This window comes from Watersipora subatra, chromosome 6, assembly GCF_963576615.1.
Source record: "Watersipora subatra chromosome 6, tzWatSuba1.1, whole genome shotgun sequence".
NCBI lineage: Eukaryota > Metazoa > Bryozoa > Gymnolaemata > Cheilostomatida > Watersiporidae > Watersipora > Watersipora subatra.
This window is the reverse complement of record NC_088713.1, coordinates 59,010,640-59,037,031: the sequence shown is the minus strand read 5'-3', so window position 1 is coordinate 59,037,031 and position 26,392 is coordinate 59,010,640. Positions and strand designations below refer to the sequence as shown.

General features: G+C 34.2%; 1 protein-coding gene across 1 annotated transcript; it reads left to right on the top strand.

The window, feature by feature from the left end:
- Positions 1-180: 180 nt before the first annotated feature.
- Positions 181-25,689, top strand: LOC137398408 (cytochrome P450 3A6-like). The gene is made up of 14 exons (XM_068084518.1): positions 181-196; positions 555-621; positions 1,219-1,315; positions 2,096-2,151; positions 4,835-5,048; positions 6,176-6,258; positions 6,923-7,089; positions 11,137-11,267; positions 13,187-13,295; positions 14,591-14,715; positions 18,023-18,147; positions 21,539-21,676; positions 23,368-23,536; positions 25,609-25,689. Exons 1-14 carry the CDS (start codon positions 181-183, stop codon positions 25,687-25,689), a joined length of 1,578 nt encoding a protein of 525 aa, XP_067940619.1.
- Positions 25,690-26,392: the final 703 nt, after the last annotated feature.

Below are 26,392 nucleotides of genomic sequence, written 5' to 3'. Positions count from 1 at the left end.
CGTCTCTCTTTTCTGATTGCTAGTAAAAATTTCTAGAACAGCAGGCGTTGAAAAGAAACATGCATTGCATCGGAGGGGTTATTGTGACACTGCTCTAGATGACACTGCATGCCACGATGCATCGAGTTGTGATAGAAATATCATAAATAGAGTGATGATAGAAGTATCGAACAATAGATCATGAATTGGGCCTCTGGTGAGTTGCTAACGAAAACCTTGCCTTAAGCTAAAGTTTTTTATTCAAAACCCTGAGAGCAGTACATCAAGAAACTGCTTCATTTGGTTCCCGAACACTCATGATTTTATCTGACTAAAGTTGTTTTTGCTAGTCTATATTTGTCTTTACTCTGTTTGGTAGAGAGCATGGAGGTATATGCTTGAGACAAAATCATGACCGGTAGCAGACGATAAGCTGTTGGTAGTTTGATCTAGGTTCCAACAGTCCATTTTTAAAGCTCACGAAGAACAGATAGGGTAATTAATGGTAGAAAAATTGCAAGGGAGGACTCATTCATTTTGGGTGATTTGTTTAGCACGATTTCTGGTTGCCACAGGCCATTATCAAGTGAGTTTTACAGAGCGGACAGGACCATGGGGTATAAAGGGTCTTGGGTTTAACAGGTAGATCAGAGCCTCCTTTACCAGTGCACTCCACAAGAACATTGTCCTGCGAAGTCGTGCGTCGTCGTGAGCTCACTACCCTAGGCTAGGATTGATGTGGATCGAGTACGCAGTGCAACGTAATTTCTAACGCGGTACCCATCCTACCAAAGGAAATTAAACACGAATGGTGTAGCTACCAGTTGCACCAGTAACAAGATTTTATTCTGTAGTATATAATAGTTGCATGGCTGTGATAGTGAAGTTTGTTTTTTCTGTAGTATATAATAGTTGCATGGCTGTGATAGTGAAGTTTGTTTGGAATATCTTGCATAGCAATACGCCTGACATTTGTCTAAAAAAGGTTTTTGATAAAAATTTCTGCAGAGATGTATTATGCGTCAGGTCACGCGCTGATGCATGACACGGCTGTAGCTTTTTATGCCTAGAAATAGCATTTGGCTTTAATCCACATAAATCTGTCACCTTGGACTTTGGCTTACCTATGTTGATCTGATCCTGTCCATCACATAGTTAATGAGATACCCCAACGCTGGTGTAGAATAAATAACCTGTCAGTCATTGATGGATTGACCTATCTTCTGAAATGTTTGACAGGTATGGCACTTCTACATTTGAAACATTCAAGAAAATGGGGGTGCCTTATCTCACCCCTTTACCATTTGTTGGAAATATGATTCCTCAGCTAAAAATGGTAAGAACTCACAATTTCACTAAACTCACACTGTAGTATAGGTTGTTTACACTGCCAGGCTAGGATACGAATAGAGCAGACACTTTTCAACAAATACCTGCTTTTATGTAATGATTTATGTAATGATTTATGTAACGATTTCGCTTTGTACTACGTAACAAATTCTATATAAGGTAAAGTGCCATGTCAGTGCAAGTTCTCAAATTTAATTCAAATAATTAGAGTCCTATAGTTTGCCTTGAAAATGATTTTTTCTTTCAGAAAAAATATAACGCATTTAGGGGTATATCTTTATTATACACATACTAGTACCCTAGCAATCTAGTCTGTCGTGAGAAATTGTCAGGTGTGCTGATAAGGCACAGAGAATAAGTAGCTACACAACTGCTCAGAAATACTGTAAAACCTCTAATTGAATGCCATGCCGCTCTATTTTTATATACCAAAAATATATACCAGAAGGCAGTCGGTTGGTACACATGTTAGACAGTTAATCTACCAAGATGAATGTAATGAGTTTTGTTGAAAGCTATCTTTTACCCCTATCCATGGTAATGGACAGACGGATGGACAGATGGATAGACAGACGGATGGACAGACGGGCACCAATTTTAAATTAATATAGATGATTTTTTTCCTTGATTTTAGACACACAATTTTTTTTTTTCTCATCATCACTTTTACCCTCTAGAAAAAACTGAAAAAAAAATGATTCAAAGTGACAGCCTATTCAAGTCTATTATATTTTGTGGCATTACTTTCTATTTTAACTTTGTTCAGGCTTTCAACGAGTTCGATGTAATTCTGGCGAAAAGGTTTTCCGGAAGGGTCTATGGGTGAGTTGTTTTACCTTTTTAGGTTTTTTTAATTTTGATAGTCTGCTAATTTTCTAATGTGGGTTAATTCTCCCAGTTGTTATAGTGAGTGTTTTTGTTTTTAAAAATGATTACGATAACTTACCTTTGGGAGTTGTCCTTCTTTTGTGAGTTTTCTTGTTATTAGACGACAACTTTCTGGTGATGATAACAGCATTAGTTGTAAAAAAGCTATGATGTCAGCAGTCACCGCAGTAAAAGATTGGATCCACGACGTAAGTCAAGACACCCAGTACTGAAAATTAGCAAAATAAATATATGCTACTGTAGTGAAAGTCAAATAGCTTATCAATTATGGTTGGCCAAACATATTTTACAGCTGCAAGAAACTCTTACTTTTTCTTCCCTAATTTCTACCAGAAATGATGTAAATATTTTTGTTTCAAAAATTTTAAATTTTTTCTGCATGTATTATAAATTTGGTATGTTTATGCCATTTGCTCTTAAATATATATTTGTAGCATTTGATAGATTATTATTATACAACTTATAAATTTTTAGATTTTTAGCTTATTATTTGGTGGCAATCTTACAGTTATCTGAACTCGACTTACAATGAAATAACACTCATAACCTTTTCTATTGCACATAAAAAACCATTTTGTCTGCAAACTGCATCAAACATATCAATGAGTGTAATGAGCTTTTATTCAACATTGTTAAATATTGTTTGAAAATAAAAATATCCCTTCAAATTTAGAATGAAATAAAAATTTGAAAGCGCCAACAAATTGCAAAGCAGGGCTGTAATACCCTTGCAGGTTGATCGTGAGCAATAGCTATCAACTGGTTGAGACGTGTGCATGTATCAATTTCTTCGTGCATATTTATTTAGAGATTTAGAGTACAACAAGTTGGAGGTAAATTAGCAAATTTTTTGTCTTCAAAAAGATTAATTACGATTACAACAATAAATAAATAATTACGATAATAAAAAGAATAATGTCGCACTGCCTGAAGCAAAGTACAACATATGAGCGTCATTTAATTCGCTTGTTGAAGGGCTAAATTTATCTTCTCAACATTCTGACGAGGTGTTTGAAAAATACAACGCCACCCTTTATTTGAATGTCACCTCTAATAAAGCGCTATTCTAAGATAAAGGTTAAAAATTAAAGTGTCATAACGCTCAAACAAAGGTTTTAAGGTATGTGTATGCGTGTAACTGTTCTAACAAAACTGCATTTACATGTACATGTAAATTGCAGCTAATATGGCAATAGGCTATATTAATATATAATAAATATATATAATAAACATGACAATAATCTATATTAAAAAGCCAGAAACACTATTTTAATCTCCTTCAGTGAGGTTTGAATTTTTTTATCACCAGTCAAGATAAACAGTGCAAAGAGGTCGAGTCGATGAAATTTCTGGCTTCAAACAAAGATGTAACATTTGAGCTTAATTTGTAAAAATTATAAAATTATAAAAATTTATAAAATTATAAAACTATAAAAATGACTGAAAAATGAGAAGGAGAATTAAGGTTTTGTTTATTTCTTTTCTAAGACAAATGAAAGAGCATTTAGCTTAAGAACTTTGTTTTTATCATGTAAAAAGGAAACACCCTTCTCAAACTTCCCACAACTGCTTGATTAGGTTCTCATCTAGTTCTAAAAAGGATCCTAGTTTAATGTATGAAGAAATAGTTCCTTCTTAGTTGCCTGTTAGATTAGAGTTCAAACAAACTAAAAGCTCTAAAATGTATTTTTGTATAAAAAATTACAATTTTGCATTATATTTTAGTATATCTTAGCTAAATCTAAAACTAAATGGTTTGTGTGATTTTTTGTCTGCTGGCTTGATATGATGAGAAAGGTAGATATTTGGTTTGTGAGATCCGGCTATTATTTCAGCAACTGCAGCGTTAACACTGAAACTTAACCTTGCATATACAACCTGCTGCCCTGATCTTAGACTATATTAACTACTTTCCATCAACTGTGAAAGTGCTTAGAATAGTTTAAAGTAAGTTATCATGTTGTCTTTACTAGCTTCACGCCTAAACTCAAAGAGAAACAACGCGTAGGTTTCAAGTTCGGAATGATATATTTGCGTCTACTTGGCAGTTGTACAAAGCAAGCATTCACAAGAAAGTGTAAATTGACTCTTTCTACGTCCCTGACTACGCCTTTTATAAGTGACAGGCTTTGCCTCTCTCTGTAGGTCTGTGCGGAGCCGGGCCGATCAGAACTGGGTCGAGTGGGTTTGTCTGTTTCGGTGTGACTTGGTTTTTAGCACATTCCCTTTTGAACTGAATATCAATTTGAAGCTTTAAGGTTATGGAACTCAATGAAAAAACAGAAATTGAATAGTGATAGTCTATCTTTTATATTATTTATTTTTATTTTTTATTTTTTTTTTTTGGCAATATCTCCAGTTCAATCAACTTGAAACTGTGGAATATACTGAAAACGTACCAAAAAAAGCAACTAAAATTTTATATTTCTACATGCAGTGAAAGTTTGGAAAAAAAGTAAATTTACGAAGCCAAGTTGACTCTGGCGTAGAATCAGGTAAGAAGACAACTCCTCAAATTACCTCAGGTTCAGTCTGTAAATTGTTAAGCTGTAAGTTAAGAAGTTATCAGTTATAAGTTACAACTTATAAGTACTCTTATCTTGTTTTTTTTTGACAGGATGTTTCAGGGCCGAGAGCCACTCCTAGAAATAACAAGTGTAGACATGATAAAGCAGGTGATGATTACGGATTTTACTGACTTCACAAATCGAAGAGACATTCTATTAGAGAGGAGTCTTGCTACAGCTAATATAACCGGTATTAAGGATGCCCACTGGAAGCATGTTCGCTCAGTCTTGACACCCATCTTCACTTCTGGCAAGCTGAAGCAGGTACTTCCTCCTAAAATGTAGCTTTGGACATCTTAATCAGTTTACTCCAATCTGATTCGCTAACACGATTTCTCATTCACTAATGTTTATGGTCTTTGTAGCTTTCAAGGGTTGGCTACCCATATAAACATCTCATATAGAGAAATGCTCTCATGTGACTGTGGACTGTTCTACATAACATATTTGAAAATAATTGAGTTAGAAAATACGCAGCAAGCCATTAGCAAATACTTGACAAGTCCTTAGTAAATGTATAAAAAGCAATTAATTAGCGGTTAAAAATAGCAATCAGCAAACGCACGATAAACATTTAGCAAATATACAATGAGCAATCAGCAATTGTACCAAAAAATTAGAAAATACGCAACAAGTGATTAGCAATCACACAAGCAATTAGCAAATGCACAACAAGCAATTAGAAAATGCACAGCAATCAATTAGCAAATGCACAATTAGCAACCAGCAAATGCGCATCAAAAAATTGACAACTACTTGGCCAGTAGCTAGGAAATGCACAACAAGCAGCCAGCAAATTCCAAATACATAATAGGCAATTAGCAAATACACAAAAGGCAATTAGCAAATACACAACAAGCAATTGGCAAGTGCACAACAAGGACATTATTGAAAGGTTGTTGATTTTATACCCATCAATCATGAAGGAAACATTAGCCAGCAGTTAAGCTTTGTACTCAAATGTAGTAGATTACTGTTCAGCTAACACAAATGAGCCGCCTTCCTTATGACAGAAAACATTTGTATTTTACACATGACATATAATTTGCTATGTCTATGCATCAAATAGTGTTATACTGATGAGCATGTACTACCTTGAAGAACCTTTCAATAATAGATGAGATTAGATAATTCCAATTATTTGTTAATACCAGACACCACTCTATTTTCAGTTACGCTCGTTGATACATCGCAAACTAAACTTGCATTGGAAATCTAGGTCTTTGAATTTTTATCTATTTTACTTGTTTGCCTGAAACCACTTATCAATACAAATCTTATAAAAAGTCCTTTAAAAAAATTTATCACAAAAAATTGTTATCTCTTAATTTTTGCATACTTTCAGGATCTTCTTTATACCTGTTTAAACATCTATTATTTTTTGCTGACAGATGTTTCCTGTGGTCAGTCAATGCGCTGACGCATTGGTAACTCATGTGAAGAAAACAGAGGCAGCACCAATTGATATTAAACTGTGAGTAAACACTTCCTCACTGCAACTTACCACTTGCAGAAAAGGAGCAAGCAACTCTCATTAGACTTTACTGAGTTTCTTTGTCTATTGGACACTTCTAAAAATTTTATATGGTATTATGGAGGGCTACCATATGATACGATGTCTTTCACAGCTACCTTATGGCTAGAGCTTCATGATATGACGATCAAATTGGTTAATGGGGATTTTTAAAGTAGACAATTTGAAAATTGTCACAATTTAAAAAGATCGTGCCAATTGCATAAATTACATAGTCATTTCCTGGCGATTTATCTCACACCTGACGATTTGTAACTAAACGATATAAGTAACGATACTGTAGCTAAAACACACAAGGTTTTCTGTTGCGTAATAAGCTCATCCCATGGCTTTCCATGCTCACGGAAAATTTATAAATATTTAAAACCCAAAACAGTTTCTTTTCAAATTAAAATATACAAAGAATATTAACAAAAAATTTTATGCAAGAAAAAAATCTTCACATGTTTTTTATATACTAATAATACTACAATATATTGCGAATCGTCTATTTTCAATATCAAATTAAATCGTCTGGTGATTTTTGAAAATCATGAAGCTCTACTTGTGGGTACAGTATGATTACAGCATGATAACAGTATGGCTATTTTATGAATCTGTCTAGCTTCTCTGATGGCTATACAATGGATGTGATAGCAAGGACAGCTTTTGGAATGGACGTGGATGCACAAGGCTCAGCCAACCATCCCTTCCTTCAACACACCAAACCTTTCTTTGGAATTCCTAATAAACGATCAAACTTGAAGCAAAACTTTATCTTGGTCGGCCTTTGTAAGTACAAAAGAATCTACCTGTGTTTCCTGATATACAGCTATAGCCTGTGTTCATTGATATACAGCTATAGCCTGTGCTCACTGATATACATCAATAGCCTGTGTTCCTTGATATGCAGCTATATCCTGTTCCCTTGCCAGTTAATTTCCTTATATTATCCATGTTTCTCTCCATTTGGACGTAACAATGAATTCGCACAAAGTTTTAGTGGATTTCATCAGAAAGTATAGGTAGATTTTTATCAGTTTAATTGTTTTTGATGTTTAAGGTGATCTGACTGACAGGATGTTTCTAGATTAAAATCAACACAACTTGATCACAGTTAAAATGTTCAGAAGAAAAATACGTGTGAAATGATGTCATTACTTGCTATTGTTGCTATAGTTGGTATTGGCTATAACGTTGAAGTCGCAGTGTTATGTGTGCTATTTTGTTGGTTTATTTGCAACTATAGATGTCATAATCGCACATTCACTTGATCTGATCTGATTACTAGTTTGTTATGTTGTCCATTCTGGCTTTACCATATCGATTTAGATCACATGGCACACTTTCACTTTGTCATATAGCACAGATTTATTAGATCACATGGTACACTTTCGCTTTGTTGTATAGCATAGATTTATTAGATCACATGGCCCACTTTCACTTTGTCATATAGCGCAGATTTATTAGATCACATGGTATACTTTCACTTTGTCATATAATTTTTTTTTTTTATCCTTTGCCATTATCCTTTCTATCATTTACAATTGTTTTTGATGTTTGAGGTGATCTGACTGACAGGATGTTTCAAGATTAAAATCAACAAAACTTGATCGCGGTTAAAATGCTCTGATCAAGTGAAGGTGCGATTATGACATCATTAGTTGTGATAGAGAACAGAGACGCATCACGCTGCAACCTTCCAAATTATAAGAAACTGATACTAAAATTTGGTGTTCATTTTTAAAGCTTTTTAAGCACTTTTTAAGCAATTAAAACCTTGTTTTATTTCTTAGCCTTTTTGCAATTTGTTTTATTTTTTGTTTTTTAGAAATTTCTTATATCTCCGTTAGTAAGTTATTATAAAGTTACAAGCACAATGTACGTATGTATAACTTGTTATCGGGGTTAGTAATCATCAAAAATCTGCCGTTTTTGGTTTCATGCCAAAAAAAAAATGAAAAGGCAGAAATCAGAACTTAATGAGTTGAACAAAAATATTTTAAAAGTTAGTAATCTAGTAGTATTAGAAAGGGGTCAGGATAGTGAATTGAAAGTTGTAGTAACAGAAAGGTTATAAACTGAAACATATGATGGTAAATGTAGTACTTTAGTGCCACAAATATTAAATGATGTTTATCCTTCTACAGGTAGGATAAACATCATCATGTTTATCGATCAACATGTTTATGTCAACATCTCATAAACGATGTTCTCATTTATCGACAACATTTATCATGTTGTCGATAAATGACAACATTTATCATGTTGTCGATAAATGACAACATTTATCATGTTGTCGATAAATGACTACATGATAAATGTTGTCATTTATCGACAACATTTATCATGTTGTCGATAAATGACAACATTTATCATGTTGTTGATAAATGACAACATTTATCATGTTGTCGATAAATGACAACATGATAAATGTTGTCATTTATCGACAACATTTATCATGTTGTCGATAAATGACAACATCGTTTATCATCAACAGGTATGATAAACGATGTTTATCATACCTGTTAAAGGATAAAGACAAATATTCTGGGATAGTTTATACAGGATTTTGAAACCTGCAACACAAATGCATATATGAGCAAGTTTGGGATAAGTCCATATGTTCAAAGAGATTGTGATGTGCTTGGTGGAAGTGTGGTGAGCATTGTGATGTGATTGGTGGAAGTGTGGTGAGCATTGTGATGTGATTGGTGGAAGTGTGGTGAGCTGGAATACGTGATTGCTAGTACCATAGAGTTATCTCTAGAGTTATCACTCTAGGGGAAGATAACTCTATGGCTAGTACACACGCTCTATTACAATAACCCCTCAACAGATGAGCTTAATGCGTTTCAGCACCGAGCTCCTATGTCAATTCTGTTGAATCTCAAATTAATTTTACCTATATAAAATAACTAAATTTAAATTAATCTGTTGCCAATCTTAAAATAAGTTGAAAACAGGATATTACAATAAAAAATGCATTCTCAATTGTTCTAATACGCCACCTATACTAAAAAAGTAACAAATACCTATCTAGTGGTTATGATCTGCAACCAAATGTAACATTATTATATACAGCGCTGTATGGAGTTCTTATCTTCGAGATAGATGGTTGTGGCTAAAGGCAGTGTGAAAGAGACTTGACGGCTACACTTTTGTGTTACCACGTAACGTAATGTAAACTATAAATTTAATTGAAATGAACTTAGCTTACTTGAACACATGTTTAAACATAAGTTGTAATTTCAATGTAAGGGTGTCAGGGTGGCTTAGTGGTATCATCTATGACTTATCAACCATGGGGTTGGTGGTTCGAGCTCTGCTTAATGCCAATCTGACAAAAAGCTCTCAGCAAGCTTTCAACCCTAAATTGCTGGGTTTTTTGGATCTAGACCTTAACTTGGAGGCCCCGTGTACCACACTGACCACGTGGGCACGTTAAAAATCCACCTCTGTCCTTTGCACATTGAACAAGTGAAATGCTACCTGGCTCTGTTAGATTAAACGTGTTGCAAAAAATGTATCCCTTCAGGTTAATCTGACAGTTCCAGAAGAAGCCCTTGATAAGTGTTAGGACCACCCAAGGTAGCTTATAAAAACCTAGTCCTGACGGTGTGTTTCTCTACTAGAGAACACTACCAAGCATTATCACTACATGACAGAAGCATGCCATTATTTTTTTTATATAATCTCATTATACTTAACTTAATACAAACTTGATTTTAACTTTTGGTTTTTTTCACTTTTCGTTTCTCCCAACTTGTTTTCTCCTTCCTCGCTTTCACTTCCATTTTTAGTTGACCCATTTATAACTTTTTCCCACAAGTTTGGTAAGAAAGATCGAGCAATGCTGTTCTTGTCAGCGTTTCCACGTGTACTTGACTACTGAGAAGCCGCATCAAGAACCATCTCATATTTCAAGGCAAAAATGTGCGCAGAACTTCCCTTGTATCTCAAACACAAAATTGTATGTTGGCACGCTCGTATGTCGAGGTATGACTGTATAGATTTCTGTAAGAGGAATGTCTTTTTTGGATGTCATTATGATGAAACAGAAGTTTATACGTTTAAACACACATATAAACATAAACATATGTATTACACCGACGGTTTTTTATTAACAATCCTTCTACTGCCAGAAGCTTCAGTAGTTACATATACCATATTTTTAGTTCTGTCACTGGCCCAATGAAACTCCAGGAACCAATAGATTAATTCAAAATTTTAGACATTTGATTGATGCATTAAAATCTGCTCCAAGCTAACAGTAAATTTCCAAAGATATCTGAAAAGTTTAATTCAGAGCAGTTGTAAGACGGAAGCACAAAACTCCAACAGCACTTATGATACCCATGGACATGGATTATTGATATGAAAATTACTTTAAAAAATGTACAATAAAACCTTTATCTGAACACCATGGTGCTTTATTTTTCAACTCTTCTCCCTGAGTGGCACTCAAATAAAAGGTTTTACAGTAGTTGTTGATACTATTATTATTATTAAACTCTTATTTTAAATCGTTTGTATTCAGAATAAAAAATTTATTGTACCTAATACGCTACTCTGTCTCTAACATGCATAGAGTAATGAAATGATCTAATAATGGTTGAGTACTTGATTTGTATTTACTGACTTTTCAGGATTTTTGAGAAATGGAAGTTGCTTACTCATGTTGATTCCTCAATTTTGTAGTCGTACTTGACAAGTATATTACTAGCTCTTGCATATCCTAGTAGTAGTTGCTAAACAGACTAGTTGTCACTGATGCAATCAGTTTACGTTGCGAATAGGTTTTCTATTTAATCAAGGAAGCATTCTATTTTCTTGTAGTTCTTATGCCACAGTTAGTCCGGAGATTCCTTAGGCTTTTCATGGACATTGGATTTGTAGAGAAGGAAAGTATGGACTACTTTGCTGACATTGTCACCAAAATACTGGCCGAGACAAAAAATGATACTTCTGTAAGTACAGCTACACAATGGTGAGATGCGCAATTTCTGTTTATCTTTGTTCGTGCAATAATCCCACGACCAAACACGAGCGAAGCGATTGATTTGGGAGATTTATGATAAATGCACATGTGCACACAGCTCCCGAAAATTATTCATTAACAGCCGTCGCAAATCCTTGTACCGAAATCTCATCAACAAATTTAACCATTTTTGTGTAGAGTCGTTTAAATATAATAACGATACAAAACACATATAAACCTATTTCAACATGTTACCAAGTCTTTGAAAGGTCACCGCAAGACCCCGAAACTAACCCATCTGATTGAATTATACATAGACAGATTAATTTGGCCAAAATACACGATAATAACTTGACAAGCTTGTTTTAATCAAAATTAAGGCCGACCAACAAAACGCCAATAAAGCCGTGCGACAAATAGTAGAACTATTAAGTCGTGCGCATTTCACGAGAAAAACGTGCACATTTTACCAGTCTATAGCATTGTCTAATTGCCAAAGATTTCTGTAATTAATGTAAAAGTACTGAAAAGTTATCGTTTCTTTTTTGCCGATTCTATTATTCGAATTAATTATTTGATTTTATAAAAAATTGTTTTAATATTTAATTATAAGAATAATCGTTAGAATTTACAACATCGAAGTATATAATGATTGTATTGCCTAATTGCTGAAGGTTTCTTTAATTAACGTAGACCGTTTGAGGCGTAGACCGATTTACAGGTACGAAAATGTGGTACACAGTTTATCAGCCTATATTTTTTGTCCAATTACCGAAGGTAATTGGAACATTAGCCAGATTTTTTTTACATCTTATCTACAAGCTAGGGCCAAACTACAATGCCCCTTTGTAACAAGAATATTTCTTTATTTTACTCCAGTTTGCAGAAAACTTCCAGATGCGTTAATGCTAATGCTTGCTTTCTGTTACATATCGCTGTCAAAACCATTTTACATTCGACACAACCAACTTTCAACTTTTCAACACAACTTTCAAACTGCGTATATTACACAGCAGCTTGCCATTTTACTTTTAATATTGCATTTCAGAGATATAATAAACATATTTCATTATTGCTGTTGTTAGTTAAATTACGTACAGTAGGTTAAGCCTACAGCTTGAATTAATATTTATTTTATTGTTGCAAAAAATAGGTTTGAGATAGTAGTGGATTAGGTCTGATTTTTATACAACCTTTTGTTTTGCATAATTGACCTTTTGAATTTCATTTCAAAACAACTTGACCACTACCATGGACATACAACCTCCCAGAACACTATGTCGTCGCAGTGGCCATCCACGTGTTTCCCAATTATTACGGAGGAGGAGAAATAGAGGGTCCTCACAGCAACCATCAACATCAAATGCTAATGTTCAACAACACGCTACTCAAAATAATAACAACAACTCATCTGATTCAGAGAGTTCTTTAGTAGATGTTGTAGGCGAAGCCTACAACATCTCATGTTGTAGGCTTCGCCAACAACATCTAACTAAAGAATTCTAAGGTCAGAATTCTACTTTTGTAGAATTCTGACCTGAATAATGGAAAAATGAAAGGATACTGCTGGTTGTTGAAAAAGTAGTTACAAAAGGTCAGAATTCTACTTTTGTAGAATTCTGACCTTTTGTAACTACTTTTTCAACAACCAGCAGTATCCTTTCATTTTTCCATTATCACTTTGGTCATGGGCTGTATGACAGGGAAATTTTTAGTCTGTTTTATTATGTTATATATCTTAATTTGCCATTCATTATATCATCTGATATATAGCATACATCAAATCATGACTTTTGCACTCCAACAATATCACAGGGGAATATTTTTAAATAGCTTATTTTTATGAAACCAAAGGAAGTGAGTTGGTGCATTCTAGAAATGGTATTTTATAAAAACTCCTGTTTTCAGAATCAAGGAAAGAATTTCATCTCTACTTGTGCTGATAAACATGTTGACTTAGACAAGAGTGGTGAGGTACCTCTAATTTCATCAGATGGTCTCCTCTGGACTCCGAAAGGTACCAAGAATATTGTCCAACGAATTGCTGTCAGATGCCTCTTAAAGTTTACCGTATTTTTAAGATTTCTTCATGAGACTAGAAATAGCTCTAATGAGTATTAGATTAGCCTCAGCGTTAACTTGATTAACTGAAATATGTAAAAATTCCAATAAACTAGTTTTAGCCAGGGTTTTAACTTGGCTGTTAACTACTTTTATAAATGAAAGGAATTTAGGGCTAGCAATTTTAACCTGTTTACACCCAGATGGTCTATGGGTGTAAACATCTGTTGTTGATTTCAGTGTATTACATAGATGTAACAGACTACTGTTATTGATTTCAGTGTATTCCATAGATATAACAGAACTACTGTTAGTGATTTCAGTGTATTCCATATATGTAACAGAACTACTGTTATTGATTTCAGTATATTCCATAGATGTAGCAGAACTACTGTTGTTGATTTCAGTGTATTACATAGATGTAACAGAACTACTGTTATTGATTTCAGTGTATTCCATAGATGTAACAGAACTACTGTTATCGATTTCAGTGTATTCCATAGATGTAATAGAACTACTGTTAGCGATTTCAGTGTATTCGGTAGATATAACAGAACTACTGTTATTGATTTCGATTATTCAGAAATAAACAGATTCCAATCTACGGCGGCTTTCGTTTTTGAGCTTTTAAGATCTTGTAATCACATTTCCACATTTTTGGCACTTACAACACAACAGAGTAAGACATGGTGAATCTTTTGATACCAAATAACTGTAATGTGAATTTTGTTGCAAGTCTACCTTTAAAGGTGAACATAGACAAAATGTTAGTTGATTTCATCAGAAAGTATCGGTATTATTCTATGTTGCGATTGTTTTTAATGTTTAAGGTGACTCGACTGCCAGGATGTGTAAGTATTAAAATAAACAAACTTGATCATCGTTTGGTGATTTGCTATGACTTGGTTGACTGAAAAACTTTTAGATTCATGACACCTGGTGAGACTTTATGGTACTTTACGACACCTGACAACACTTTTTTACATACACTAACACATAGTGACACTTCACCACTCTTGATGACACCTGACAACACTCAATGACACAAAATAACACATGGTGAAAATTCAGAATGCTCGATGACACCTGAAAACAAGAAGGTTGACATGCTCTTGAAAATGTGGCATAGTAAGCACATATCACTCATATCATACTTATCAGTAAGCACTCATCACACTTTGTTTAGCTGCTGTTCAGCCTTTGAAATTTTTTGTACATTTATAAAGAGATAGTTGGCCTCTCTAATTACAGGCCTCACCTGTGATGATATCACGGCCAATGCATTTGTCTTTTTCACTGCTGGATACGAGACCACGGCCACAACACTGCAGTTTTTTTGTTACAACTTAGCCTTAAATCCAGAGGTTCAAGAAAAGGTATGTCTATTTAAAAACTAGATCCTTTGCTGAGCTGTGAAAGCATCAAAAGTCTGGAGAACTAAATTGTCCGCTTTGATTTAGTCTGTTTCTTTGGTCGTAAATGCTTTGTCAAATTTACACAAATGCATAATTTAGAGATGCAAATAGAAATGCTTTTCGTGAGCATCGTGTTTGCTTCAAGTTAGAAAAAATTCCAAATTTGCTTTTCTGACAAAGTTGAATTTTAGAATGAGCCCTTGGTGAAAGCATAAGTTGAGGTCAACTTCCATGACAGCCATTTCTTATGCACCCTTGACCTTCAGATACCAGCAAAGCAAAAACCAGTAGCGTGACTGGAAGATTCTGTCAGCAACTGTTGCTCAGACCAAAATAATCATATGAACCAATTATAATCTTTACTATGATTAGAGCCATGTTTGTCTGTTTTGTCCGCAGCCTCATTTAGATGTTGGAAAACGATTGCATTGAAAGCGATTTGCACCTACGACATTTGGCTGACTAGCCCAACAAATTTACACCTAATCTAATTGTCAACCTTCAGGCTCTTCAGAATAATTGCACACATTCTTGCTCTCATTTATTGGCTTTATTGGCCCAGTCGACAACTTCCCCCGACACACAGAGCACAAGACTCTCAGGCTACTTAGTTGTCAAAAATGAACTCACACAAAATTTTCTGACTATTAGAAAGTATAAATATTGTTCTACCACTTGCGATTGTTTTTGATGTTTGAGGTGATCTAACAGTTAAGATGGTTCTAGATTAAAATCAATAAAACAATTGCTATTAAAACGCTCAGATTAATCGAAAGTGCGATTATGGCATTTGTAATTGCAGAAACAGACAGAATGAAAATGCATAACGCTGCAACCTAAACGCAATAGCGGATACCAACTATCTCAATGATAGCAACTAGTAACCTCATTTCAGACAAATTTATCTCCTGAGCATTTTAGTCACGATCAAGTTTGGTCAATTTTAATCTTGAACATTCTGGTAACAATATCACCAGATCTAGATCACCAGATCACCAGATCGCCTCGAACATCAAAAAACACTTGCATATAGGCCTAATAGAAAAATATTGATACTTTCTTATATAGTCTACAATAAATTTATCGAGTTCGTTTTTAAAATGTGTTTGCTACAGAAAAAATATATTCTTTGCTCATGTCACATATTTTGTAAATAAATATGCTCCTGCTAACTGAAACTAGAGTGCAATGACTCGTATTACAGTTCGTCTCAATATTCCTCATAGCGCTGGAAGTAAACCATTTCTTTGTTGTTTTACCTAGAATATTATATTATGTAATCTTGAAAACTCAGGAGTGACTAAACATTATGCTGACTTTGGCAGCCTCATGCTTAGTGAACATGAGAAGTCACACACAAACTATTAACATATTAGCTAGAACAATTGGTGTTTAGACTTTCTAGACCACCTGCTGAAGCTGACAAATAACATGTCAACTTGTCACAAGCTGAAGTACCATATTTTGGTTTACCTGGAAGTCAAACGCAGCCTCACAATGTTTCCATGGTGCGAATGATGCGAATTTGGAATTGTGTGCACGCTACATTATCGTGTGATGCGTATTTTAATGGTCATTCGCATTTACTTTAAGGTTGACTTCCAACAAAGTTCACATTACAGTTATTTGGTATCAAAAGATTCACCATGTCTTACTCTGCTGTTTTGTAGGTGCAAAATATGTAGAAACGTGATTACAAGCTCTTAAAAGCTCGAAAACGATAAGCCGCGGTAGATTGGAATCAGTTTATTTTTCTCACATAGTCATTCCATTTGGTTATTGTTCTGTCACATGATGTTCTCACATGAATTAAAAGGCCAGTAAAGGCCCAATATAAAACTTCTCATAGCACTAGTTTATGACAGACACTTCAGGTTTTACCGAAGACCCCGTATCAAATATAGATGCTCGCTACTTTACAGTTTTGTTTCGGCCTGGTCTAATCGGCAAGTCGTAATCAGTAATCTGATCATGTGACCCATACTTCGTGAATAATTCTGCAGCATTTTTCGATTATTACAGGTGACCAACAGGCTCGTCATGTTTATCAGACAATGATATGTACTCCTTCGAGCTAAGGTTACAATATTAAACGAATTTTCACGGCAGGTTATAAGATATCAGTGCTGAAAGTGACAGCATTACAATGACGATAAAATAGACGCGTAAGAACAATAGACATGGTTTTATTGAATGCGTGAAATATATTTGGGAAATTATTTCGACGAATGAGGATGCGTGAAAGTGTAAACAGAAGCCATTTTGTACAACTACGTCCCATTTGAGCCGATTTGAAAAGAGATTCTAATCTACGGCAGTCTCATATGGCGGCGATTAACTGTTCGTTTTTTACCTTTTAAGAGCTTGTAATCACCAATAATATTTGGCACCTACAACACAGCAAAGTAAGACATGGTGAATCTTTTGATACCAAATAACTGTCATGTGAATTTTCTTGCAAGTCAATCTTTAACTCCTTTGATTTGTAGGCTGTACTGTATGTGCAGAATTATTGGTTTGCATCAACAACTTTTCTCCTTTTTATGATCAATCTTACTGGTTTTATAGACCATGATTGTGGTAAATTTACAACAAATTGATAGGAACTGCACATTTTCGACGTAGATTTACAACGGTTTGCCTATCTTTCTAAACAACAAAATCTATTCTGCAAAGTATGACTAATAACAAATATTTTATACAATAAAACAAAACAACAAAATATTTTTATTATAAAAAGCAGTTCTACCTGTTCATCGTCTATCACTATCCAGGGGTCAAGGTTAGGATAAAGATAAATTTTGACGATACTCTAACTCGTGACAAAAAGACTGATAGACCGACCCTGTAACATCTGCACTAACCGATCGCCTTTGTATTTATGAACAATTGCGCAGCTATCCTATTCGCCTTTTTGTCGACATATTTAACGATCTATTATGATGAACTAGAATGTCACAAAAGTTATATATAATAGATATTATGCTAAGTGCACGGCGGTTCTTCTTCCGCAAGTGCGACGATATAAACTAGCATTCAAATCGATTTTGAAAAATCGCCTGAATCGACAATTTACGTTATATGGAATTGTTTACATAGTAAGAAGCAAAACCTTCACATAATTTTTTTACGTTATTTAGAATTTAAGCTATAGAAGGTATACGTTATAGCAGCATCTACTCTATATTGTAATTATATTCATGTTAACGGTTGTGTTTAATTAACATAGTTTCCCAGCAAATTGCCCTGTTGACCTGTCTTTTTATAGTTGTACGAAGTCATCTGTGATGCAATGAAAGATGGCACAGAGCTGGGCTATGATGACCTCAAAAAACTCGTCTACCTTGAGATGTGCATTAACGAGTCAATGAGACTATTTCCTCCAATAACAAAGTAAATTTTATCACATTATGGGTACTTTGAACCAATTTCAAGGTATACCAATTGAAATCCTTAGCCATTGCTCCCATTTTGGGCAATTAGTCCAAGTTCTCTGTTTTGTTCTTTCTTTTGAAAAGCCCAGGCCAAGCTTGTAGCCTGTTCTAATGATAACCATTGTAACCTATGCCCTACCACATCCTTAGCCAGCAGACGGGAGTAAATAACCTTGAAACCATTGAGGAATATATGCCTGCTAACTACAATTGTGACACACACTTGCTCATAGTGGCATGGATGAACACCTGCCAGGCATGCCAGCTTCTAACATCTGTCATATCTCAACTATAGCAATTCTTTCAGTACAATGGGCATTCACTGTTTCCATGATTCGGAGAGAGCGCAACTCCGAAGTACTGCGCATCATGGAAACAGTGATTGTAAGACACTAGTATGAACATCACATACATTAATTTTAGTAAGAAACATTGAAAGTGCTAAATTTTCTCTTAAATGTTAATAGAAATCTTGCAATATATAGTATAAACCTTTTTGTTTGTTTTTAATAACGCGAATATTTCACCCATTCACTGCCATCCATGTACAAATTTAGCTTTCGGCCTACTACCGGCCATTGTACTCAAAAATTGCGGATTTTCCTGAATGTTATATATGCAATAATTTTCGATTTCAAACCCAATCTAAAATATTTTTTGTAAGATATTTTATGTTGCCAACGTGTTAACAAACGGAGCTATGCAAAAAAGATTTCAATTTATCTTTATCATGTGAAACAACAATCGCTACGAAGCTATAACGATCCTCTACAACGCTTTCTGTTCTTACAAAACTATTACCATACTTTCATTATCTGAACATTTAATAACTCTAAATTTGAATCGACTATAATGTCATCGACATAAGTAATTTTTGGCTTTTTAACTCGGTAGGTACTTGCAAAAGTCATAATAACACTAAATAGTTTGAACGACAAATAGAAAAAATGTTCGTTTTTGAGTTGAAAATTCCTACACAAAGATTTTAAATTGCTTTGCATATTTAGGCTAATTTTATAAAAAAAAAATGCCTTCAGACAACACTGTCAATACCATAAAAATACTAAAGATCGATGGTTAAGTTGTCAACGGATGATAAAATTAAGTTATTACAATTGCTGGGAAATTGTCAAAAATGCGCATATGGCAGTCGGCCATAGATTTTGCATAAATGCGCATACGGCTGTTAAAGGGTTAAGCAAATGTTATTTTGAATTATGTCATTATTATTCGAAAGCAAGTGAGCTTTTAGTATACATGTATGTTGAACTACTCTTTGGTGCGCTTTTGGTTCAATTACAAAACACACTCGTTTATAATCTGTCAGACAATTGACATAGTGCAACAGGTACTTTACGCAGCTGTAAGGCACGATTAAGCTAAAAATCAACGTGCGTCAGCCACAGTGTCACTGCTCACTGATTCGCCGAGATTTTATATTTCTCGGTACATTAAATTCATCACACTTCCATTGCTGTGTAATACACCTGCTAATTAACGTAAGACCACACATGTAACATAACAGACGCCACACACACCTATCACAATCAGCCAACCTGCTAACTGTTCCAGGGTCACACAACTACGAACCAGGACAATTTCACATGACAGTTTGAGTACAGTTGAACTCTTTTTGACGAAATGAAATTGTTAAGTAGTTTGATCAAACTTTTTGTTGTTGTTTTGTTGAAAGATCAAAATTAAATATTTTTTATATATAATATATAAGGGAAAATTAAATATTGCTTATATATACTAGAAATTCCACTGTCATACAGCCCACGACCAAAGAGATATTGGAAAAAGAAAGGGTACTGGTGGTTGAGAAATGCAATATTAGCAGTCAAATGGCACTGCAGTGCAATAGGATAACTGCAATGGTAGCTGTAATGTACTGGGTGTGGGTGTTATTATATACAACAAACAGCAATAATGAAAGGACAATATTATATGTTTATATCTCTCCCCTGCAATAGGAGGAATGTAATATTATCCAATATCAGAAGTAAAATGCACTGATATTATTAAAATAACCAATATTACTAATATAGTAATAATATAAAATCAATGCACAATTTTGTTGACATTTCAAAACGTCATAGCTAGCAATATCAATAAGTTGTGATATTTATATAGATTTTTAGAAAATCTGTACTACGTAGTCATTGTTCTGTAGTCATCTAAACTTATAATTAAATATTGTAATAACCTCATGAAGATCGTTAAAAAAATCATCGTCATTTCCTTTACTTACACTGCATTGGACATCAGTTAGAATACCAAAGTACTCCTATTTCAGTACTCCTATGTTAATTACAGAAACCTTGGGCAATTCGACAATGCTATAGACTTGTGAAATGTGCACGTTGTTTTTCCATGAAATGCGCAGGACTTAATCGTTCTATTCTCTGTCGCTCGGCGTTTCAATTTCCGGTCTTAACTTTTATTAAACCAAGCTTGTCGAGCGCTTTGTGAAGAATTTCAGCCAAATTAATCTGTCGATTTGTGTTCAGATGGGTAAGTTTAAAGAGAGTTTCGACAATTTACAAAGACTTGGTAACATATTTAAATAGGCTTGTATGTGTTTTGTATTGTTATTATACTTTAACGACTCTACAAAACGATGATTAAATTTGTTGATGAGATTTCGAGACAAGGGTTCGTCTCATTGTTGATGAATAATTTTCGTAAGTTGTGTGCACATGCATTTATCATAAAAACTCTCAAACCTCGCTCCGCTCGTTTGGTCATGGGAATATATAAGTGGAAAAGTAAATATTGCTTAAATATAATATATAAGTGATACTTATTTTTATAACTAGTAGAATGCCCGGCATTGCACGGGTAACCAAATAATTACCTAACGAATTTTAGTAACTGAAGCAAGTAACTTAAGCTAGTCTAAATATTTACTATAATAAGAGCCGTGTGAAGCCACCATAATAATTGTTATGTTATGCATAATGATCTCTAGCGCAATCATGAGTTTCCAAACGCTTCAAGAGGGCATATTGTAAGTGATGTAATTATGACCACAATTATTCCATTGTATAGCAATGTACACCCTTGATCTAGTGGCTTAACACGCCTGTCTGCAGACCTGGAGGTTCCGAGTTCATGTTCAGGGTGAAGTGCATTTTTCGTTCCTAAAACTTTATCATTATACCTGGACACACGGATGACAAACAACCAGCAGACAAACACCGAGATTTATATATATGAATAAAATAATATTTTATTGCATGAGGTAAACTCACAATAATCTAAACTTGCTCTAAATTTCTTAGTTACAGTATATTACGCAAATGCTGTCAAAGTTAAAATGTTTGTCATCACAATTTATTATACAGAGTAGACCGTGTGGCGAGGAGGAATGTCACAATCAATGGAATTGACATACCGAAAGGAATGGTTGTGGAGATACCAATATTTGTGATTCAGCGTGATGCTGAGTACTGGCCAGAGCCTGAGAAGTTTGACCCTGAAAGGTCAGTTAGTTATTTTCAGTCTCTTCTATGCTCCCTTTTTTTAGTCAAATTAGTTAAAATAATTTTTTTAATTAAAAAATAATAATCTTTGATTAAAAATTACAATTTTTAATTAAAAAATATTCAATTTGCAATTAAAAACCAAATTTTTTTCAATTTTTCTACTCACTTCTCCGAGTGAGATAAATTATAAAAAAATTTTGAATCGAGAGTAAGTTACACATTTAATGATGAACTTACACAAAATTTTAGTTGATTTGATCAGAAAGTGTCAATATTTTTTATGATTTTTAATTGTCTTTGATGTTTGAGGTGATCTGACTGCCAGAATGTTTCAAAATTAAAACCGACAAAACTTGATCATGGTTAAAATACTCAGATCAAGCGAAAGTGTGTTAATGATGTTGATAGTTGATAGCTGCAAAGAAATCTAACCCCTGACCCCTGACCCCTGACACTGCAACTTGAACACAAAAGCTGATATCAACTATTGCAACGATAACATCTAGTGACGTCATTTTGCATGTATTTTTCTTCTGAATGCTTTACTCACGAACAAGCTCTGTCGATTTTAAAATCTTGAAACATCCTGGCAATCAGATCACCTCAAACGTCTAAAAGAATGGCAAATCATAGAAAAATGTCGATACTTTCGGACAAAATCAACTAAAATTTTGTGCAGGTTAATTTTTAAACAATTTCATATACATTTAGGTAGGATTTAATACCGAATAGCTAATTTATAATTTATAAGGGAGTTACCCCCACATGTATATATCATTTTTCTTAGCATAAGAAAAAAATGAAAAGACAGAATTTAAGAATTATTGTGTGAGTTGAACAAAAAGTTAAAAGCTTTTAAAGTTGGTAATTTAATAATATTGTGGATGCGTCGCGATAGTGAATTGAAAATTGTGGTAGCAGAAAGTTCATAAACTGAAAAATACAACGGTGGATGTAGTATGTTCGTGTCACAGAATTAGAAGCTATTGTTCGTCATGTCTGTGTAAGGATAAACACAAGCATTCTGGGTATAGGATTACGCATGACAACACAAGCCCTGTATTTTTCAGAGTTATCTGTCCCTGAACAGTTGGCTGCTAGAGTTCTTGAGACAACCCTATTGACTATGATTGTCATAATTTGGTGTCTGAGCATTATGATATTTAATCTATCATGTAAACTTGTTAACTTGTGCTTCATAATAAAGACATAAAAAAACAGATTTCAAGTGTTGCTAAAATGGAAAGAAAGATTTATTTTTTTATAATATTTCGAAGCAAAAAACTCAAAGATTTTAGACAAAACGAATAAGGACACACGGTCAAGAAAATCGTCTGCGTTCAAAAATTCCACCGTAGCATTTTGATTACCAGACAATTAAAATTTGTGTGATTGATGAGATGTATTAACTAATCAAATTTTTGCCAAGTGCTACGCAATGATATTCTGTTATTTGACAGCTACATAACAGCTTTGCTAGCATTTTAGACGTAGAGTATATGTTGTTACGATAACTTGTTGTTTAACTGTTGTGCAAATTAAAGGCTTGTCAATGAATTTTTGTATAAACTCCAAGCTTCAGTTTTATATATTGTACTTCCTTGGTAATAATTTCATTTAAAAAATAAAAATGTTTTTCAAATAAGGCCGTAACATAAGTTTTACAAATTTACTTTTGGTTACGTCAGGTTTTCTCCGGAGAACACAACTGAGAACCATCAGTACACATACATGCCATTCGGGCTGGGTAACAGGAGCTGCATTGCTAGCGGATTGGCGATGTTAGAGCTGAGGCTTGCTGCTGTCAAGTTGTTGAAAGCATTCAGATTTGAAAAAACTGCACAAACCACAGAATTGGTGAGTGAAACAATAATAATAACCAAAGTGTTTCATGCCTAAGTTATATATATACTAGCCGACAGCCCGGCGTTGCCCGGATATTAAAATTCATCCTAAAAATATTGAGAGGTAATGTAGTTGCCTGCCACTTGCTATTAGCCTGACACATTGCAATGGCTAATTTGAGTAAGCTTACTAATAACAGCCAACTACTTGCTCTCACAAAAGAGCAAGCATTAAATTACATTGGGCCATAACGAAGAGCAGTAGTGTATTCTCACCTACATAGCGACATTTGCAAGCATTTGCCTGGTAAATGAGGATCAAATCGAAATTTGATCATTTTGCGAGATCAAATCTTCTGCGATATTGGAATCTTCATTCCAGTATTTTAACAGCTGGACAAACAGAACTAAACACAGACTTTGAGATTTATATATACATACATGTAGATATAATCTGTCTCTATTCCAATCCTGATGACGATGACATACACCATGGCCAAATTAGCAGTCATAAAATCATTCTTTAGTTAACACCTTGAAACCTAGCCTTGTACATACAAGCAGGCTCCACGATCCCAGACAACATTAGCAACTTTCCATCAGCTGTAAACGCATTTAGAATAGCAAAATTTCTTTTCAACTGAACTTTGAACTTGAATTTTGAAGCTACAAGCTTGTAGGACTCAATGAACCATACATAAATCAGATAGAGTAAATGGTCTTTTCATGCTGCCTTAAAAAAGTGAGGTTTTAGAAATAACTGAAGAAACATAATGATTGCAGTACACTGAGTCTGATAGATTGTATGTATTTGTTTATGAATTGAAAAACTTATAGTTTTAATGTAAAGTTCTTGTTGCTGATGAGTCTACACTTTTTATCTTTATAAATTTTTATCCTTCCTTATGAAGAAGTTCAATGTTTAATCTGTGTGTCATTACAAACTGTTCTACTGACATCCATTTTTCTTTTTCAGTCAATTAGAATTGCTCTCTATTTTTTTGGCAATATTTTAAGTCCAGTCGAATTGAAACTGCAGAATTATACTGAAAATACATACCGCGGAAAAGCGACTAAAATTTCATAATTCTACATGAACTGAAAGTACAGAAAAACAAAGCGAAACTATGAAACCAAGTTGACTCTGGGGTAGAATCAGGTGGGAAGATATTTACTGATTTATCTCTGGCCAAGGCTTGTCATTGTTGAAGTAAGTGTTGTGTAAGGTATTCGCATAACAATAATTTTTGTGAAAATCATATATAAATGGTATATAATGACATGTTTGTATGACTATAAAAGGTAAAAATTATTTTCAGATGTTTGTCATGTTTGAAATTTTCATTTTATAGTTTTAAATTATACAAAATACAAGTCTGCAAGATTTCAATATATGCCAGAGTGCTGCTGATTAGGCTTGAACCAATAAGCAGCCAGAATATATGCTACCATAATGGTTTTACAAAAACCCGAGATGTGACTTACTCTCTATCAGTAACAAGGAATTCTGTAGTACACTTACTGAGTAGACAACTCTCTGACTGGAGACAGTTTCTGGCATTGATATTCCAACAAGGAGTTATGAAGATTGTACTAGAATAATCACAATACTAATAATGGCAATAACACTATCATAAGAATAGTAATTTGAATAATTTTATTAGATGTCAAAGTATGTTATAGTTAGCTAGATATGTTAAATATTATATATATATTAAATATGACTTGAATATTTTAAACAGGAAATATCTAAAACACATGTAGCTCCTCAGCATTAAAGGCAGTTAGACGCTTATTGTAGCTTTCCACATTAAGTAGCACAACTCTAACGCACAAATTTTGAAAGCATTCTAGCTTTTTTATCAGTTTTTAATACAAAAAAGTATATCAGCTTAGAGAACCATAAATCATTGTCTATTTGTGTGCCCAGATGCCTGACACTGTCGGTATTTTTTATGTTTCAGTTATATTAAAAAGTTTTCTTGCTGCTGATATACCCGCTGTAATTGTAAAGGTTTAAACTGTACTTTCTGGTTGACGAAACCTGCAAATTATTAAGCTTGAGATTTGCTGTTGTGATTGTAGAAAGACATCGTGTTCGCCAAAGCTCAGGCAATGGCTGGTCCTAGCAAGCCTCTCATTGTGTCAGCAGTTCCAAGGAGTTGAACTGCTGCCCATGCGTAGCGCGGACTTTAGTTTGTGACTTTTTAATTGTCAATTTAATATGAAAGTATTAAAACAGAGCTAAATTTAGAATAGTTTAGTACTTTAGTTGCCAGAGACTAGTTAGTAGAGTGTAGCTATTGGTCAAATAAACAAAAGATATGGGTTCAATCAACTCTTCCTTTTCACTGTTTGTCATAGCTTTTTTATAAGTTAAAATTATTGTGTTAACAAAATTAGACTTTGAGCATATCAGTTTAAAAAACAGAAATATTTCTCTATCGCTTTATATCGAGCCAAGGTTAAGGTCATACTTTTCAATTTACTACATTCACCTGCTACCAATTCCTAATGCAAACAAAACCAGATATGTGAAAACAAGGATATCATGGTAAAACTATAGAACTTATAGAAAACCATGAAAACCCTTGTGGAAAAATCAAGGACAAAGCTTAAAAAAACCGTGGAGAAATCCATTGAAACAGCTCCCTTATGATGGTAGTTTGATTAACAACTGCGACTGAACCTTGACTTACAAGTGCCTCTACATATGAACTTTGACTTACAACTGCCTCTGCATATGAACTTTGACTTACAACTTCCTCTACATATGAACCTTGACCCATGACTGCCTCTACATATGAACCTTGACCCATGACTGCCTCTACATATGAACCTTGACCCATGACTGCCTCTACATATGAAC